Source organism: Rhinolophus sinicus, chromosome 18 (assembly GCF_057876585.1).
Source record: "Rhinolophus sinicus isolate RSI-liver-muscle chromosome 18, RSI-T2T, whole genome shotgun sequence".
Taxonomy (NCBI): domain Eukaryota; kingdom Metazoa; phylum Chordata; class Mammalia; order Chiroptera; family Rhinolophidae; genus Rhinolophus; species Rhinolophus sinicus.
Genome location: NC_142518.1, coordinates 38,586,520 through 38,605,326, shown reverse-complemented (window position 1 = coordinate 38,605,326; position 18,807 = coordinate 38,586,520). Strand labels below are relative to the sequence as shown.

The 18,807-nt window shown below is 41.1% G+C and overlaps 1 protein-coding gene across 4 annotated transcripts in view; it reads right to left on the bottom strand.

Annotated features, from left to right (window-relative positions):
- Positions 1–2,122: 2,122 nt before the first annotated feature.
- Positions 2,123–18,807, bottom strand: part of LOC109438754 (G2/mitotic-specific cyclin-B3) — a 47,745-nt gene continuing 31,060 nt past the window's right edge. For all 4 annotated transcript variants that reach the window (XM_088794716.1, XM_088794719.1, XM_088794718.1 and 1 more), the window contains exons 8-12: positions 10,193–10,330; positions 6,802–6,957; positions 6,030–6,179; positions 2,651–2,781; positions 2,123–2,428 (exon numbers count right to left, since the gene is read on the bottom strand). In XM_088794716.1, coding sequence (XP_088650842.1) covers positions 2,356–2,428; positions 2,651–2,781; positions 6,030–6,179; positions 6,802–6,957; positions 10,193–10,330 — 648 coding nt within the window. In that variant the 3' untranslated portion in view covers positions 2,123–2,355. The remainder of the gene's footprint in view (positions 2,429–2,650; positions 2,782–6,029; positions 6,180–6,801; positions 6,958–10,192; positions 10,331–18,807) is intronic.

Below are 18,807 nucleotides of genomic sequence, written 5' to 3'. Positions count from 1 at the left end.
TGTAGCTGGTGGGAATGTAAAATAGTGCATGATCCAGCAATTCCACTCATAAGTATATACACAAATGAAACATGTACACACAAAACTTGTATGCGAGTGTTCATAGCAATATTATTAATAATGGCCAAAAAGTAGAAACAGTCCAAATTTCCATCAACTGATGACTGAATAAACAAAATGTGGCATAGCCATCCAATGGAATATTATTCAGCAATAAAAGAAAATGAAGTCCGACACGTGCTATAACACGGAAAAAGCTGGAAAACATTATGCTAAGCCAAAGAAACCAAACACAAAAGGCCACACACTTAATGATTCCATTTCTATAAAATGTCTAGGACAAAGCTATAGAGACAGAAAGTAAATTAGTGTTTGCTTTGGGCTGAGGGGTGGGGGATAGGGTGGAATGGGGATTGACTGCTAACGGGTATGGGGTTTCTTTTGGGGGTGATAAAGATGTTTCAAAATTAGATTGTGGCAATAGATATATAACTGGCTACACTAAAAACGATTGAATTGTACACTTTAAATGGATAAATTGTATGATATGTGAGTTATATCCCACTAAAACTGTTAAAATATATAAGGTTACAAAGAAAATCAGTGATATTGAACTAGAGTCATCAAAATATAAAAACAAATTCTTGATAATGGAATAAATGTGCTTCTTTAACAAGGCATTAAATAATAAGATACAGGCCTAATAGCTCTCTTGATTTTGAAGCAGTGATCAATGTAAAATAAATCTGAGACATATGCAACGACAACAAAAATGATTTATGGTCCCATTAGCACCTCTAAAGAACAACAGAATTGGAATAAAGGGGGGAAATAATTTAATCTGATGAAGCTCCAGAATCAAAAAAGCAGGTACCAGACACTTTTTAATGAGGCTGGAGATTTGCGAGATGGATTCCAGCCCAGTGCTTTTAGCAGATTTATGTAATGTTGGCTGTGCCCGCTCAGTCATGACCAAGCAGCTTGAACCTCTCTGGCTGTCCCTTTTAGTCATCTTGCAAAGCAGTGGAATGTGGCAGGAAGAAACTTAATGATATCTGGTCACCAAGACAAAGCCAAGTTGGGAGGGAAAATGGGATATTGACAGAAAGGGTAAGAAAGCACTAAGACATCTAAGTAGAGACATGGCATGCTCTCCCTCCTATCCCAAACCCATCAGAAAAGGTGATATGACCAAACTAGCATGGGGAGTCTGGGCCAAGAATCGGGGAGGTATTTTCCCCGTAACATCTCCATTGACTGCCCCCTCCACCAGATATCTACCCCGAAGACTGATATTCAAAACACTTGGCAAGTGGGAACAAATGGCCACAGACCAATCAGAACAGTTGCCAGCCACAGTACCAGAACAGAGCCCCAGAGGCATACTGCTATGACAGACATTACTTGCTTCAGTGGTTAGATTATGGGGAGGACCCAGAGGTCCTAAAGGCAAGATTAAGGCAGTGGCTCCTCATCAACTAGCAAAGGATGTTCAACTCTTGTGGGAACAACGGAGACAGCTGTCCCAGACACATCACCCCAGAGACTATATATATGTAAAATCTCCTTAAGGCTTTATGCATGAAAGATTGAGCAAATGGTTGATACTTGCATTCATGGCACACCACACTGATTTTACAGGTGGAAATTTCTCCTCTTGACAGAAGATAAAGACTAAAAGTGATTTCAGCACGCCACTCCAAGCAGTTTTTTCAAATTTAGACTCCAGAAAGCTGCCTAACTATGAAACTAGTGCTACATTTGGGTGAAAATTGTGATCTCCATCTTTTCGTCATCTAGGAAGAAATAAAGACAGCAAACCTGAGACAGGGACCAAAGGGTACTGGTTCAAATCTGAACCCTGAGGCCTGCCTGTCAGGTAGAGGTTGCTCTCCCTGAACTGGACATCCCCCAAACCGCGCGCCCTCCCAAGAAACCTCTTTCTACAGACACATCCATCAATTCATACGTAGCTCAATTCCTCTTCCGGTGAAGAGAAAGCTTCCAAACTGAAAAGGGAACCAGATAAGCTACACCCTGAGGCAGTATTTAGCAGGCAGGGGGAAAAAAATCCTTGGGCTGTGCATGGGGTTCCTGAGCAGTAAGAGGGGAGGTGAGCCACTTTGAACAACAAATATTTTTTTATTAATTCTCAAAACAAATACAACATTTTTTTTCTTTCATAAAAAAACTTAAATATTTATAACATTAACAGTTTGGGAAAAGTCAAACAAAGACTAAAAATGAAGAAAAGTGATAAAAAGACAAATTAAAGGACAGAATAAATATAGCCTATTTAAATGCACGCCTGGCCTTGGTGACTGCTGCCAGAGGTCCAGGCCCTCAGTCTCAGAATTAGCAGGAGTTCATAATCTCCTCCAGCTCCAACATGTCCAAGGGGGGGATTTTGGTGACTTCAAAGAAGACCCTGCAAAAGGAAGAGGTGTGTGCTCAGTGTAAAATAGGCCAAGGAAGCGGGCTCCATGGAATAAGTGGGACCTAAGGCCCTTGGTTCCTTATCTTGCTTTAACCCTGGAGCAGACAGTAAGGGAAAACAGTACGTGAACCTTTCTTTTCCCTTAAGTGAAGCTAGTCTGGGCCTCCCCATGACTGAGCACAAACCCAACTTTACCTGGAGCTTGGCACTTACTGGTGAGAATACTTGGAATGCACAGTCTTGAGCTTATTGGAAGAACGTGAAGTCAGCATGTTGTTCAGCTGCTTGACCAAGGGGTGAAGATCAGAGGTCTTGTAGCCACTGTAACACTCCAGGGTGGGAGCCTGGGAGAAGCAATGAATAGTGACTTTTACGACAGGAAGCAGACCCTTCCTCTGTCCCTGCTATCCCAAATCCAAACTTCCTATCCTTGATATAGAAAGGGAAGCCAGTCAAAAACATTTCAGACTCACATGACACAAACACTGACTGATAATTATAGGGTACTACCTAGAAGAACAGGGTCCAGCCACAAACAAGTGGTATGGCTATATCCATAGGGACCAGTTGGGTGCTAGCCCTGCCCATAGGTATTCAGGCATGCTGAAATCCACCTAAGGAACAGGACTGACTTTGTAATTTACTCACTCTCAGGTCAAGAGCCAATGGCCAGGCAAACCTCTGATTAAAATTGAGGGCCCAACTCAACAGCCAACAGGAACTTAAGGCTGTTCCTCTGCTCTGGCTCTAACAGCTATCATTCCATGCATTCATTTTCTCATTCAAGTTCAAGGATGCCGGTTCTGTGGCAAGTAAAATAGCAGAGTATTTACGAGCAAAAATTCTGGAGGCAAACTGCTTGGGTTCAAATTCTAGTTTCACTAACAGCATGGCCTTAAACCAGTTCTTTATTAACCTTTTGGTGCCTCAGTTTCTCAATCTGCCAAACAGGGATCATTACAGTAATTAAATGATAGTATTAAATGAGTTACTATATACAAAACACATGAAACAGAGTCCAGTGCATAGTAAGTGCCTAAAAAGTGATGGCTAGGGCTAAGGATATTACCCAGCCCTGTATAGGATGCTGGGAATATACGTATGACTAAAGCCCTTCAGGAGTCTGTAGTGTAGTGGAGCAGAGATGTGCACACAGAGAATTACAAAATGTGTGGGAAGTGCTATGATGGAAGTGAGCCTGGGACACTGGAGGAGCAGGGCAGGACCCATGATCTTTGGCCAGCAGAGTCACAGAAAGCGTCACAGAGGAGGGCACATCTGCAATGAGTGTCGAAAGTCAAGTGGCAGCTCCACAGGTAGAGAAAGGAAGATTTATTCTATAAGGCAGTGGTTTTTCTAAAAATATCTTTAATTATTTTACCTGAACTCCTTTTTTTTTTTTTTTTTTTTTTTAAACAGCTTACCTGGAAGCCCAAATATCTTACCTGGAATTGGGGGTGAGGGCAAACAAGCCCACCAATTTGGATCCCTTTACCTTTTACATGGGCCCTGAGACCCTACTGCAGGAATCCCAGGGCTCTACTGAATAATGTTTGGAAACCACTGTCACAAGCAAAGGGCAGTCATTGGCATAGTGAGCAGGGGACTCACACATTATATTCGGTGTACTAAATAAGATCATGGCCCCACTGTCACTGCATTGGTTGGGACCCCAGTGCTTTACCTTGACTATTACCAAAACTTACTCGCTGGTGTTGCCACTTTTACACTCTCATCTACCGTGTTTTCCAAAAATAAGACCTAGCCAGACAATCTAATGCTTCTTTTGGAGCAAAAATTAATATAAGACCTGGTATTATTATATTACATATTATATTATATTATACCCAGTATTATATTATATTATATCATATTATATTATATAATATTATATTATATAAGACTCCGTCTTATAGGAAAATAAGACAGGGTCTTATATTAATTTTTGCTCCAAAAGACGCATTAAACCTGATGGTCCAGCTAGGTCTTATTTTCGGGGAAACACGGTAGTATACACCTTCTATACTGCTATACCAATACTGTTTCCAAAACACACTAATGTGAGTATGTCACTCCCCTGCCTAGAAAACTTCCAATGCCTCAGCATAAAATGGGCCTCTCAGCATGGCATCAAAGGGCTCTTACAATCTGACCGCAGCCTACCATTCTGGCCTCATCTCTCACCATTCTCTATTCACATAGCCTCTGCTCTATCCACAGGAAATATCTTCTTCTGCCCCAAATACATCACACTCTTTTCTCACTTCCTTCACACCTTTTCAATTATTGAGCTTCATCCCTTTTCAATTATCTGTCTACCTAGATTGTCTCCTCTCACACGTTCCTTTCAAGATCCAACTCAAAAGTCACCTCCTCTATGAAGCCTTCTTATCTATAGAAGCAGGGTATATAGCATAGAGGACTATGGAGCTGTACTACCAGGGTTCAGATCAGGGCTGACATTTACCTAATACTCACTGGTACAGCCATGCCAAGGGTTAAAACACTGAAATATTTCTATACTGGTTGGCAAGCATGTTGCTGCCCTGAGCTCCTCAGGACCTACCAGACTTCCCCAGGATCCAAGGGTCAAAGCCTGGCTCAGCGTGGGGCCTCCCAGAACGTGGCTCCAGAGCTATGGCCACATCCATTCTGATTATACAGTACTGACCGTGCACCACCCAAGGCTGTGCCACTCATTAGCAAAACATGGGTAGTTATTTCTTATCTCTAAAGTAGGGATAATACTGATCTTACAGTGTTCTTGTGAAGATTAAACAAAGTGCTGAGATCACTATTTAAGCACTCAACCTATAGAAACATAACTGTTTACAGGGTTCTTTCTCAGTACACAGAGGCTTTCCCATCAGTAGTTGCTCTAGGATTTGTAGGTTGGGGGTGCTCAGGAGTGGCTGGGAAGAGTATGGTCACTTGCAAGCATACTCTTTGTACTTGGATTGCATGTTACACATCAGTAAAAATTCACAGTTCTCTGCAGTTGCTTTCATTCAATTTTTCATAAAACAGAGAAACCATCAAATATGGGTTTTATTTGTTTTGGGGAAGGAGGCTCAGGGACCTTCCTCTTCAGAGAAGAGCACTACAGTGTACATGTGGGTCCCCTGTTATACACATGGGTAGTTGCTTTCACTCCTCTGTTCTCTGGGTCAGTGCCTTTCAAACCCTGTTCCAACAAGCTCCCTCAGGGGACAACCTCGCCGAGGGGACTGTGAGGGGCAGAGGAGAAATGGGGTCAGGTAAGAATTGGGCCCACCCTACCTACCCCCTGCTGCAATCAGAGTCATTTCACATTAGTCTGTTTTGCAATATCAGGCTTTCAGGTAAGCGTTCTTTGGAATGAAGGGTACCATGACTAAGAAAAATGAAATGCAATTCTTTAAAACAATTGCTGTAGAGACCCTTTAGGCAGCTGGGCTCCTATTATGTCGAGATGTCAAAGAATCCGTCACTGTGGGTATATGGCAGTGATGTCACTGAATCCCCCACAGCCCTAATGTACACCTTCCTCCTGCCTCCGGAGCTGACCCTGTGCTTCGGAATCCCTACCCCTTGCCCCAGAGCAAATGTTTACCCAGTGTCCGAGCTTCTTCATGTAGAGGGCCAAGAGAAAGCAGCCAGCAGCTAGCTTGGAAGCCCTCTCATGGATATAGTCGTATTCCTGCAGGGTCATCTCGCAGACGAAGCGGGACAGGGTCAGTATGTTCATGTCAGCACGGAGACACTAAAGTCACAAGAAGACTAGCTCAGCAAACAATTTAGAACGCCAGCACCAAGCAGCAGACCCCTGGACCCACTCTCTCCACTTATACCACCTCACGCCTAAATGGCTTTCTGCCTGATGCCACGCAACTTTGCACCTGGGTCCAGCCTAGGGGGTGTTCCATGCTCCAAAAGCACTCCTTCCCCTTTCTTGTTTGTCTTTTTTAACAATTATAACCTCTAGCACACACATAGAGGAAAAGTACACAACACCCACTTGTAGAATACAACGAGTAATTATAAAGTGACATCTCCCCCACCCCTTAACCAATAATCAGGTGAAGGAAAACTTTTCCAGCATCTCCCTCAAACTTCCCATGTGTCCCTTCCTGATAAAAGAATCTTCTCTCCCTCCCCTACTCTGCCCTCACCTCAAAACTTTAAGCACACTGTGGAAACCTGCAATTTCTTCCTCCCACACTTCATAAAGATTGCCCTTCTAGGAGGGTGGACTGTAGAAGCAATTCCCCTGCCCCCAGTTATCCCTTTGCCTTTCCCTTTCCCTGCCATTCACACAGTCACTCTGGGTATGGAGGGGACTAACCCAGCAGTGGGAGAATGGACATGTGCCGCCTTTATCTTACCACAGCATATCTGCGCAGAAAATGATAGGCTACAGGAATGTTGATATCGAATTTGAGGGTTTGCAGGATGCTAATTTCAATGGCGAGCATCTCCTTTCGCTGATAAATGTCATCACAGATATACAGGAAGTCATCCACACAAGGTGGGTAGGGTTCCTACAGGTGGAGAGGAGAGGCAGTCACAACCAGGCAAAGACCGTCCACTCCTATCTGCTTGGAGATGAAATGCAGAGGAGGAGAGGGGTGAAGGACAGGAGGCAATAACATTTCCTGCCATAAACCTTCTGCTCAGCCCTGAGAGCCAGCTTCTGGTTGATTTCAGTGACCCATCTGCAAAAAACAATCTGAGAGACAGGAGAGATCTGCCTAAAAACTGCACCACTGGAGAAAGGCTGCAGCCTCTTAGGATGGATTCTTACAGCCATAGAAAAGCAAACAATGGCACCAGGACTGGGATCAGTGATCACACTTCTAGTAAGTGAGAGACAGGAAAAGGAAATGTAAGGCCTGTTCTGGGGGGAAGGGCGGAAGGAGACCAAAAAAGGGGAAGTACAGATGGGAAAGAGGCCCTCACTTGTGTCCTAGTCTAAAGAATAAACAAAGTTTGGGAGGGAGCACTGCCGGGGGAAACAGGCAGTGAGAGAGAGGCAGCCAGGCACAGAGGGAGCCTAAGTGGAGACTGAGGCCTGCAGGGGGTGGGAGGCCGTGCATGGGGGCTAGACTGGGAAGGTCCTGGCCAGGCCAAGGGTCAGCAGAACTCGCCCAGGACACCTTACTATGCCAGGCCCTCTGAAGGCTGAAAACTGGTTCTGGGGAGAGGAGTAGGAGGCAGGAAGAGCCCTGGAGTGTTTCTCTTACTACATCTGCATGGCCACCCCAGCATTCTCCCACACCTGTCTCTGTTTCTGTTTTCAGATCACAAACTAGACCAACCTTCTGGTTTTTCAGACAAGGAACTTGAGGCTGAGAGAGAGGAAGTGACTTGTTCAAGTTCACACAGCAACCTAGTAGTTAGGACCATGGCAAGAAACTCTCCTTTCCATTGCTCTATTCATTACAGGCTCCTTCCTTCCTTTTATTTTCATACTACCTCCACACCTCCCCTTGCAAAAGTCTTTCTGTACTTCTCAATCTTGTGAGGGGAAAACACCCCTTCTCCAAAAAACTTAGTAGGGGCCCTTTGTCCTGGCAACCAAAAGAGTGGTGTTCCCGGTTTCAAGATTTGCTTAGAAGTGCCCCCGGTACTCTCCTCCTCCCTCCTGCACTCTAGGGACCCCAGCTGCTTTTTTTAACCCCCTTGAGGCTGAGGCATAAAGTATTTGCTCAAGCCATAAGAAGGGTCCTCGGTAGGGAAAGGGAGGAGGAAGAAAAGGAGGGAGAGAAGGAGGGAGGGAGACAGGGAGGGGAAACAAGGGAAAGAACCAGGGAGTGAGTGAGCAGGGAGGAAATGAGCCAGAGAGGGAAGCAGTAAGGAGGAAGCAAGGGAGGGAATGAGGCAAGACGAGGGGAGAGAGGGAGAACAGGAAGGAGGAGGCTAGGAAGCAAGGGATGAAAGGAGGATAGAAGGGAGTAAAGTAAGCAAGAGTGGCTGGGAGGGAATGAATAAGGAAGTAAGCAAGACAGGGAGCTAGCAGGGAGGAAGCAGAGAGGAAGCAGGGAGGGGGGGAAGGGAACCAGGGGAGTAAATAGGGAAGGAAGTGAGCCAGAGAGGGAAACAGTGAGGGAGAGAGCGAGGGCGGGAGGGAGGGAAGGAGAGAGAAAAGGGACAGGGAGCAAGCGAAGACTAGGGATCAAGGGTGGGAAGTAGGGAGGGAAGGGGAAAGAGAGGAAAGGAGAGAAGGAATTAGCAGAAAAGTGGGGAGGAGGGAGAGAAGGGGAGATCAGAGGGGGGAGGGAGCAAGGCATAAGAGAAACAAGGTGGGGGAGGGAAAGACAAGCAAGGGAGAGAGGGTGGGATGGAGGGGAGAGACTTAGCAAGGGGAGGACAGAAGAGAGTCAGCAAGGGAAGGGGAGAGAAAGGAAGGGAGGGAGGCAAGAAGGGAAAGTGGGAGGATGGGATGGAGGGGATTGTAGGTGGGATGGAGGAAGGGAGGGAGACACAGGAGTGAGGGATGAACAAAGGTGGAAGGAACAGAGGGAGGGAGAGAGGGAGGGAACCAGTGAGCGAGGGAGGGATGGAGCAAGGGATAAAATGAGGGAGCAAGTGAGGAAGTAAGGCAGTGAGCAAGAGAGGGACCCAGAAAGGGAGGGAGGGAAAGAGCCACAGAGGGAAGGAGCCCAGTATGGAGTGAGCCAGTACACAAAGCAGGGATGGAGGGATCAACGGATGGATTGAAAGAGGGTTGGAGGGAGGAAGGTTCCTAGGGAATGAGGGTGTAAGTGAAGGGAGGGCAGGAGTGAAGTGGGGGCGGAAGTGAAGCAAGGGCAAGGGTGGCAAGAGAGGGAGAGGAGGAGGCAAGTAAGGAGCAAAGGAGGGAGGGTTAGAGTTAGGGAGGGAGATACTGACCAAGGTAGGGAGTGAATGAGCAAAGGAGGGAGGAAGGCAAGAAGCCAGTTAGGGATAGAGCTGGGGAGGGAGGAAGTACGGGAGGGAGCACAAATACAAACCCACAGTTCTAAAGCTCTTAGAACTCAGTAAAACTGGCTACCTCTCTGCTCCTAAACCCTACGATTTCACACAACCAGCCTATAAAATGAGAGTTAAACAAGATCATTTAGCATCGAAAGAAGAGGAAAGAATCAGAGAAATGAGTTAGATGGATTGTGGTTATGAAGGAGTGACCAGCTTCTTGTTCTTATACTGCCACTTGAAAAATAACTCTTTCACCCGACTCGTTATCATGTATCCCAGGCCATTTCTCTTAAATGTCTCCAGCACCCAAGTTTGGAAATGCTTTCTTATACATGCAGTACAACATTCCACGAGATGGAGATGGATTGGTGGAAAAAGGAAAGGGTGGAGGACAGAGAATCATGGACCAAAAGGAAGCTTGAAAAAGAATGACCCATTTAATTAGGCACATGCCCACATATACACATCTTAGAGGAAATGGAAGAACCTTGTTGATGCCAAGAAACAAACATACCACCATCGACACCCAACACCGGCTGCCCTGCTGGGGAGAACAGACAAAAAATTGGTAGAAAAAATTATTTGTGTGTGTGTATAATTGTAAACACACACACAGGTACAAATATATGCAAACGTATACACACATGTGTATATATGTATACACATATACACATACACACATACATACACGGTACACATGCATATATACATACACATGCCTACATATACACACATATACGTAGACATATATATATATGTATCTGGGTTGAGCAAATCTGATTGATTAGTTCTTTCCAGGTTCTGTGGACTCAGGCTCACCTCAAATTTTGCTGCAATCAGAAAAGCAGTGGAACCAATGAGTTGTAGCTTGTCCCTCTTGCATATTACCTCCATAAGGTAGTGATCCACCAGCTTCACTGCCAAATAGAGGGTCTCGTGACTCACCTCAAAGGTCATCTGGAGGAATACACAAACAGAGCAAAAATCTGCATATTGTCCAGCTCCAAAATCACATCCAGATAAATGCGACTACCTGATCTGCAGCACTGAGAAAAGCAGAGCTACCAGACCTGGCCAGGTGCGACTCTGCTATAAATGTGGGAACTACTTCAGGTAGGTGCCTGAGGGTATCTCCAGTGCCTTTGAGGACTGGCAGTATCTATCCCTACACATCTGGGTAGGTGACCAGTCATACAAATCAGAGAGAAAGACTCTGCCTTGTCTATGAACGCCTGGAGTGAACGCCCTCCCCCCTTGATCTCCAATACGTACTTAGATTCTTCCTTTCCCCATTTGCTATTACCTTATACACTGAACTCCCAAACGAGAGCATGTCTATCTACCTCTGAAATAGACACTTATTTACCAGTTTATTCATCCATTAATTTATCATCCCAACTAGCTATGCTGTTAGAATGTATGGACTGGGAACAAGCACCAATAGTACCCTTTGGAAGTGAGCTGAGGGGCTGGAGAAGCCAGAATGAGATGAAGCATTACTGTTTCCCTGAAAATAAGACCTAGCCGGACCATCAGCTCTAATGTGTCTTTTGGAGCAAAAATTAATATGAGACCCGGTCTTATTTTACTGTAAGCCCGGGTCTTTAATACACTATAATATATACAATATAATACTGGGTCTTATATTAATTTTTGCTCCAAAAGATGCATCAGAGCTGATGGTCCGGCTAGGTCTTATTTTCAGGAAATATGGTAGTAGTATAACCCTCCTTCCCTTTTATTTATTCTTGTCTTGCCTTCACCAATTCCAAGAAACCATCTCCTATAGCAGCATCCCCAGAGTTAGTGCTCGCCTATATGGCATTTTTGTGAACATTAGAGAGAAGGTACCTTCTGTGGGTGAACGCCACCCTGCAGGCACACACCTTATCAAGTAGACAGTACCTTTATATGAATCAACAAAAGGTGCCCCTGCCTCAGGGCATGGCAGCCCCACGGTCAGAATGCACAGCTTGACAAACAGAGTATGAGCTGGATTCCGTTGCCCACTTTGGCTTTGGCTGGAGGCCGTGTGCAGGCACTATGTGCACTGTACACAGGGCTCCTACCCAATCCTCAGTGATGCTTCTTCCTCACAACCCCTTAGGCTCTTAGGATTGGAGAACAATAAAATCTGTGTTAGTCCAACACCTCAACCAATGCTTGAATCCTCTCTTTAATATCTCCACCAAGAAAGGTGGTCAGTTCCTGCCACAGAACCTGCTGATACAGCCCAATCTCTCTGTGAATAGTTTCAACAGAAAATTCTTCCTTTATAATATTAATTATTCTAAAAAATAGACTGAAAAGCGCCAAAATAGAGGTCATGAACATGGAGCTATGTGAATTAAGAGGAAGGAGGAATTACTGCTGGTTGTAGACATAGGGAATACTTTGTAAAGAAAGCACATTGTAGCTGGACCTTTTAGGACAGATACCGTAAAACACTTGTAAATTGGGAGGGAATCGAGTATATATAAACTTGGAAAGAATCAAGTATAGAAAAATTTATTTATAGCATTTTCTAAAAAACCATGATGTTATAAAGACATTATATTTTCCTGGGAACTATCATTAAGTCCCATTTGATTCACTCTGTAGAGATAAAATAAGTACATGTGAAAATGTTGCAAATGAAATAGATATGGCTATTTTCATTCTTCTTAGACAATATGGTTATCATGGAGATGTAAAGTACAGCATAGGGAACTTGGTCAATAATATTGTAATAACTATGTAGGGTGTCAGATGAGTACTAGATTTATCAAGGTGATCATTTTGTTACGTTATATGTCTAATTACTATGTTATACACCTGAAACTAATGCAGTATATTGTACGTCAACTGTATTTGAAAAACAGAACCATATGATTTCACTCATAAGTGGGATATAAAACTGAAAGCAACAAATGAAAATGACAAACAAATGAACAAAAACTCATAGACACAGACAACAGGTTAGTGGTTACCAGAGAGTAAGGGGGGCGGGGGGCGGGGGGTGGGAGATGAGGGTAAAGGGGGTCAAATAGATGTGATGGAAGGAGAACTGACTCTGGGTGGTGAGCACACAATGTGATATACAGATGATGTATTACAAAATTGTACACTTGAAACCTATATAATTTTACTAACCAATGTCATCTCAATGAATTTAATAAAAATTATTTTTAAAAAAGACAAGAGCAGGGATCTTCAACAGTAAGAATACGAAAGAAAAGAAACATCTCCTGAGATCACGTCAGCCCTTACCGGGCTTCCTTGCTCAACAAAGAAATCTTCTGTACTAATTAAATTTCTTAGCTGTCCCATGGAAAATGTGCTTATTTTTTCTTTTAATTTTCAGATATGAATGTGGTTAAAAAAAGTACTTTGCAAATCAAACAATTATTAAAACAAAACTTTAGGAAACTTTGTGAGCTGCGGTTAAACACTAAATTATAAACTTAGTTAAATAAATTATATTTAAGAAACAACACACAAAAAAGAATGAGACTTCATACCTAGACAATGTATCAAAAAACTACCTCCTAAAATTTAATCTCATTACCAATTTTACCAAGCTGTCAAATACAATGCATATTATTTTCTTTCAGAATCTAAAGGGAACATATACTGAAGCACGTTCGTTGTCTTGAGGAGAAATCTTTTTGCAATTATTTGAATTTCTAGCTGCACTATCCACTTTTTTTTCATGAAACACAATTTTTACTTCAGGGAATGACTAACCATGAGGCTATAATTATTCACATGTGGTTATGTGGCAGATATATTCTCAAACATTAACAGTGAACCTTCATTTCAAAGGGAAACAATTGAGAATATTTTTAGCCATTGATAAAATTTAAGCTTTCAAGAAAAATTGTAATTTTGGAAAACTTGTACATGTCACCATACATGTGATAGCTTCCCCTACATAAAGGCTTTTCCAATGAGATCAGTGGGGATATTAACATTTTTTTACATTACATAATGAAATTTATCAAATTTGGGGGTTCTGCCTAATTCTGTGAACATTTTTTTGCAAATGACCAATGTGTGATGTACAAAATCATGCAGGAGCAAAAGTCCATCCCAAGTGCAAGATAGTAACAGATTACAAAAATTACACTGAGAATTTCAAATTCCAATTTTCTAGTAATCTTTAAGGAAATACTACTGTCTGAATTCATATATTAATGTTTAAAATTTTTCAGATTTAATTTCTAATACAGCAATTATTGATAGGTATAACCCATATAATCCAAAGTTCTTTGGGGTCCACCTCAAGAAGTGTGTGAACTGATAGTTTAGATTATTTCAGCATAGATTGCCACTTTAAATTTTTCTTCACTGTGGTATGCATTTTCTTAACTTCTAATTAATAATGACTAACACAGGTATCTCTTGATTTCTACTAAATTAAACCAAGATACTACAGATTATAATCTAAGGTATTATAACCAAACTATTCTAATTTGCAGATTGGAACATTGTGAAAGAAATACTTTGGTAGAAGTCATTTTATTTCTCTATTTTACTAGAGCAAGAGCTAAATAGCAAAAATTAGAAACAAGGGCAATAAAGCATGACCATAGAGAGCTTTGAATATATTCTGCTGTGCATTTTCCTGCAGAAATTTAGGCAAATATTATAATTTATTACGAATTATTTAATGGAGACAAATATCAATGGTATAAAAAGCAATGAAACTGGTAATACATTTTAAACATTTTGCCGAAATATTGAAAAGGATCAGTCTTTGTGATTTTTAGTTGCATTTACTACAGCATATTCAAAGGAAAGGGCTATGTACCAGAAATGTTTATGTCATAAAAGAGAAGATTAAAAACAAGAGTTTTGCAAGGTCATGAAATGGATGACAATTTTTTAATATGAAAAGTTAACGTGACTCTTCCCCTAGCACTCAAAGGAAACAACAATACAATGTAAAATTCCAATGTGAGTACGAAAATCATGTCCAAACTCAGATTAATAAGCACTTGGGTCTTTGATGCAGGATGCCATGCATAAGCTAGTCAAACACAGGTTCAGCCTCTGGGACCTGCCAACTCACAACTCTCTAAGGTAACAGAAAAATAAAACTGCTGGAAGAAATAAAACTGTCTCCATTTACAAATGACATAACTGTTTATATAGATAAATTCAATAAACCTACAAAAAACCCTAAAAATTAATAAGTGAGTTTTTAGCAAGGTTATAAAATAAAAGGTCAAAGCATGAATACAAATATTTCATACTGGCACTAAAAATGGAAATCTAAATTTTTAAAAATGCCATTTATAAGAGCTCCAGGAAAATAAAATACTTTGCTGCAAATCTAACAAAATATGTACAGAACCTGTATGGGGGGGGGGGAACCTCCATGCTCATGAATTGGAAGAATCAACATAGTTAAAATGGCCATATTACCCAAAGCAATATACAGATTTAATGCAATACCCATCAAAAACCCAAAGGCATTTTTTAAAGAAATAGAACAAAAAATCATCAGATTTGTTTGGAACCACAAAAGACCCCGAATAGCCAAAGCAATCTTAAGAAAAAAGAACAATACTGGAGGTATCAAACTCCCTGACTTTGGCTTGTACTACAGGGCAACAATAATCAAAACAGCATGGTATTGGCAGAAAAACAGACACATAGACCAATGGAATAGAATTGAGAACCCAGAAATAAAACCACATAAACAGGGACAGATAATTTTTGACAAAGAAGCAAAAAACATACAATGGAGAAAAGATAGCCTCTTCAATAAATGGTGCTGGGAGAATTGGAAAGCCATGTGCAAAAGAATGAAACTGGACTGCTATCTGTCACCATGTACAAAATTAATTCAAAATGGATCAAAGACTTAAGCGTAAGACCTGACACAAAAAACTGCATAGAAGTAAACATAGGTACTAAACTTATGAACCTTGGGTTCAAAGAGCATTTTATGAATTTGGCTCCAAAGGCAAAGGAAGTAAAAGCTAAAATAAACGAATGGGGCTATATGAAACTTAAAAGCTTCTGCACAACAAAAGAAACCATCAACCAAATAAAGAGGCAACCAACTGAATGGGAGAAGATTTTTGCAAATGGTGCCTCCGATAAGAGGCTAATATCCAAAATATACAAGGAACTCATGCAACTCAACACCAAAAAAACAAACAACCCAATTGAAAAATGGGCAGACGACCTGAAGAGACATTTCTCCAAGAGGACATACAAATGGCAAATAGACATATCAAAAAATGCTCAACATCACTAATCATCAGAGAAATGCAAATAAAAACCATAATGAGATATCACCTCACCCCAGTCAGAATGGCTATCATCAACAAGACAAATAATAACAAGTGTAGGAGAGGCTATGGAGAAAAAGGAACCCTCATGCACTGTTGATGGGAATGCAGACTGGTGCAGCCGTTATGGAAGGCAGAGTGGAGGTTCCTCAAAAAATTACGAACAGAATTACCATATGATCCAGCAATCCCTCTCCTGGGTATCTACCCAAAAAATCTGAAAACGTTTATACATAAAGACACGTGTGCTCCAATGTTCATTGCAGCTCTGTTTACGGTGGCCAAGACATGGAAACAACCAAAATGTCCTTTGATAGATGAATGGATAAAGAAGTTGTGGTATATATACACAATGGAATACTATTCGGCGGTAAGAAAAGATGAAATAGCACCATTTGTGACAACATGGATGGATCTTGAGATTATCATGCTAAGTGAAATAAGTAAGACACAAAAAGCAGAGAACCATATGATTTCACTGATATGTGGTATATAAACCAAAAACAACAAAAGAACAAGACAAACAAATGAGAAACAAAAACTCATAGACACAGACAATAGTTTAGTGGTTACCAGAGGGTAAGGGGGGAGGGGGGTGGGAGATGAGGGTAAAGGGGATCCAATATATGGTGATGGAAGGAGAACTGACTCTGGGTGGTGAACACACAATGGGATTTATAGATGAAGTAATACAGAACTGTACACCTGAAATCTATGTACCTTTACTAACAATTGTCACCCCAATAAACTTTAAAAAAAACAAAAATATTTCACAGAATAAAGGAAATTACAAAAAAAAAAAAAGAAGAAAAACACCAGAAAAACCAAAACCATAGAAACCCTAAAGAAATGAGAAACATACCACATTCATGGGTTGGGAGATTCAACATAAAAAAGATGTCAATTCTATTCAACTCTACTTATTGATGCGTGTTGTGGGTCCCCAAGACCATATTCCTAGGAGGACTCACAGGACTCGGCATACAGTCATGGTCATGGCTGTGATTTATTATAGCAAAAGATACAAAACAAAATCAGCACAGAGAAAAGAAGCATCGGCAAAGTTTGGTGAAAACCAGAAGCGAGCTTCCAAGAGTCCAGTCCCAGTAGAGTCACTCAGGATGCACTTAATTCCTCCAGTGATGAGATATGACCACGTGCGTAAAGTGTTGTCTACCAGGGAAGCTCATTAATGACTCGGTGCCTAAGATTTTATTGAGAGCTGGTCACGTAAACACTCTCTGCTTAGCATGTACCTAAATTCCAGACTCCCAGAAGGGAAGCAGGTGTTCAGAATAAACCATTGTTTGCACAAAGACTTTAGGCACAATTACCATTAAGGGAGGGTTTTATAGCAGTGTAGGGAACTGTTTACCAGTCAAGTTCCCAGATGCCAGCCAAGGGCCACTTTGCAAACAGACCTTCTAAGGATAGCAGTATTAGGCCCATTATGGTAACTTTTTTCTGCACAAAACATAACTCAACTCCAATCAAACTCTCAGCAGGATATTTTGTACATATAGACAAACTGAATCTAAAATTTATGTAGAAAGGCAAAGGAATTACAATAGCTAAAACAATTTTGGGGAAAAAAAGACAGAATAGAGTTGAAAGAATCATGTTACCTACTTTTAAGACTTACTATAAAGCTACAGAAATAAAGGCAGTTTGGTATTGACAAAAGGACAGACACAGAGCTCAGTGAAATAGAATATAGAAATAAGTATAGAAATAGACCTACACAAATAAGGCCAATTGATTTTTGGCAAAGGTGCAAAAGCAATTTAGTGGAGAAAGTATATTTTTCCACAAATGGTGCTAGAACAATTGGACATCCATACGCAAAGAAAAAAAAAGAACCTCAAAAACTTCACACCTTCTACAAAAACAAACTCAAAATGTATTACAGAATTAATGTTAAAACCATAAAACTTTTAGATAAAATATAGGAGAAAATGTTCATGACCTACTTTTAGGCAGTGTTCTTAGACATGACACAAATGGCACAATCCAGAAAGAAAACATTGAAAAACAGGACTTTATCAAAAGTAAAAACTTTTGCTCTGTGAAAGACATAGGTAAGAGAATCAAATGCCTATAGAACGGTAGGATATATTTGTAAATCACGTATCCAAGAAAGAATCTGTATCAAGAATATGTAATGAACTCTCATAACTTGACACGAGGGAAATAAACTACCCAATTTAAAACTGGGCAAAAGACTTAGACACTTCACCAGAGAGAATATATGGATGACAAATAAGGATGATGTTCATTATTAGCCCTTGAGCAAACGTGAATTAAAAATACGGTGACATTCCTCTATACAACGATTAGATGGCTAAAATTAAAAACAAAAAATACGAACAATACCAAGTGCCAGCAAGGATGCAAAGCACCTAGAACTCGCTCATATATTGCAGGTGAGAACATAAGATGGTACAATCATTCTGTGACAGTTTCTCATTAAGTTAAATGTACATTTATCGTATGACCCAGCAATTCCACTCCTGAGTATTGATGTTAAAAATGAAAACTTATATTCACATAAAAACCTGTACATGAATGTTTACAGCAATTTTTTTCAGGGTCTCAAAAACTAGAAACAACCCAAATGTCCTCCAATGAGTGAATGGTTAAACAAACCATGGTATCCCTACAATGGAATATTACTCAGCAATCAAAAGGAATGAACTATTAACACACACAACGTGGACAGATCTTAAGAGAATTACAGTGAGTAATAAGTCAATCTCAAAAGGCTACATACATACTGTATGACATTATAAGACATTCATAAAATTCAAAATTTAAAGAGGTGAGAACAAATTAGCAGTTTCCAGGGACAGGAAGGTAAGGGGAGGGAGATAGCGGTGGTTATAAAAGGATAACATGAGAGATACTTGTCATGATGGCACAGTTCTGTGTCTTAACTGTGGTGCTGCTGCTGCTGCTGCTTACAAAATTTACATGTGTGATAAAATTATACAGATTAAACACACACACACACACACACAGAAATAAGTGCATGTAAAACTGATGAAATTTAAATAAAGCCTGCGGACTTTGGTTGTGACACTATCTTACATTTATACAAAATGCTATCATTGGGAGAAACTAGGTAAAGGGTACACACGACCTCTATACTAT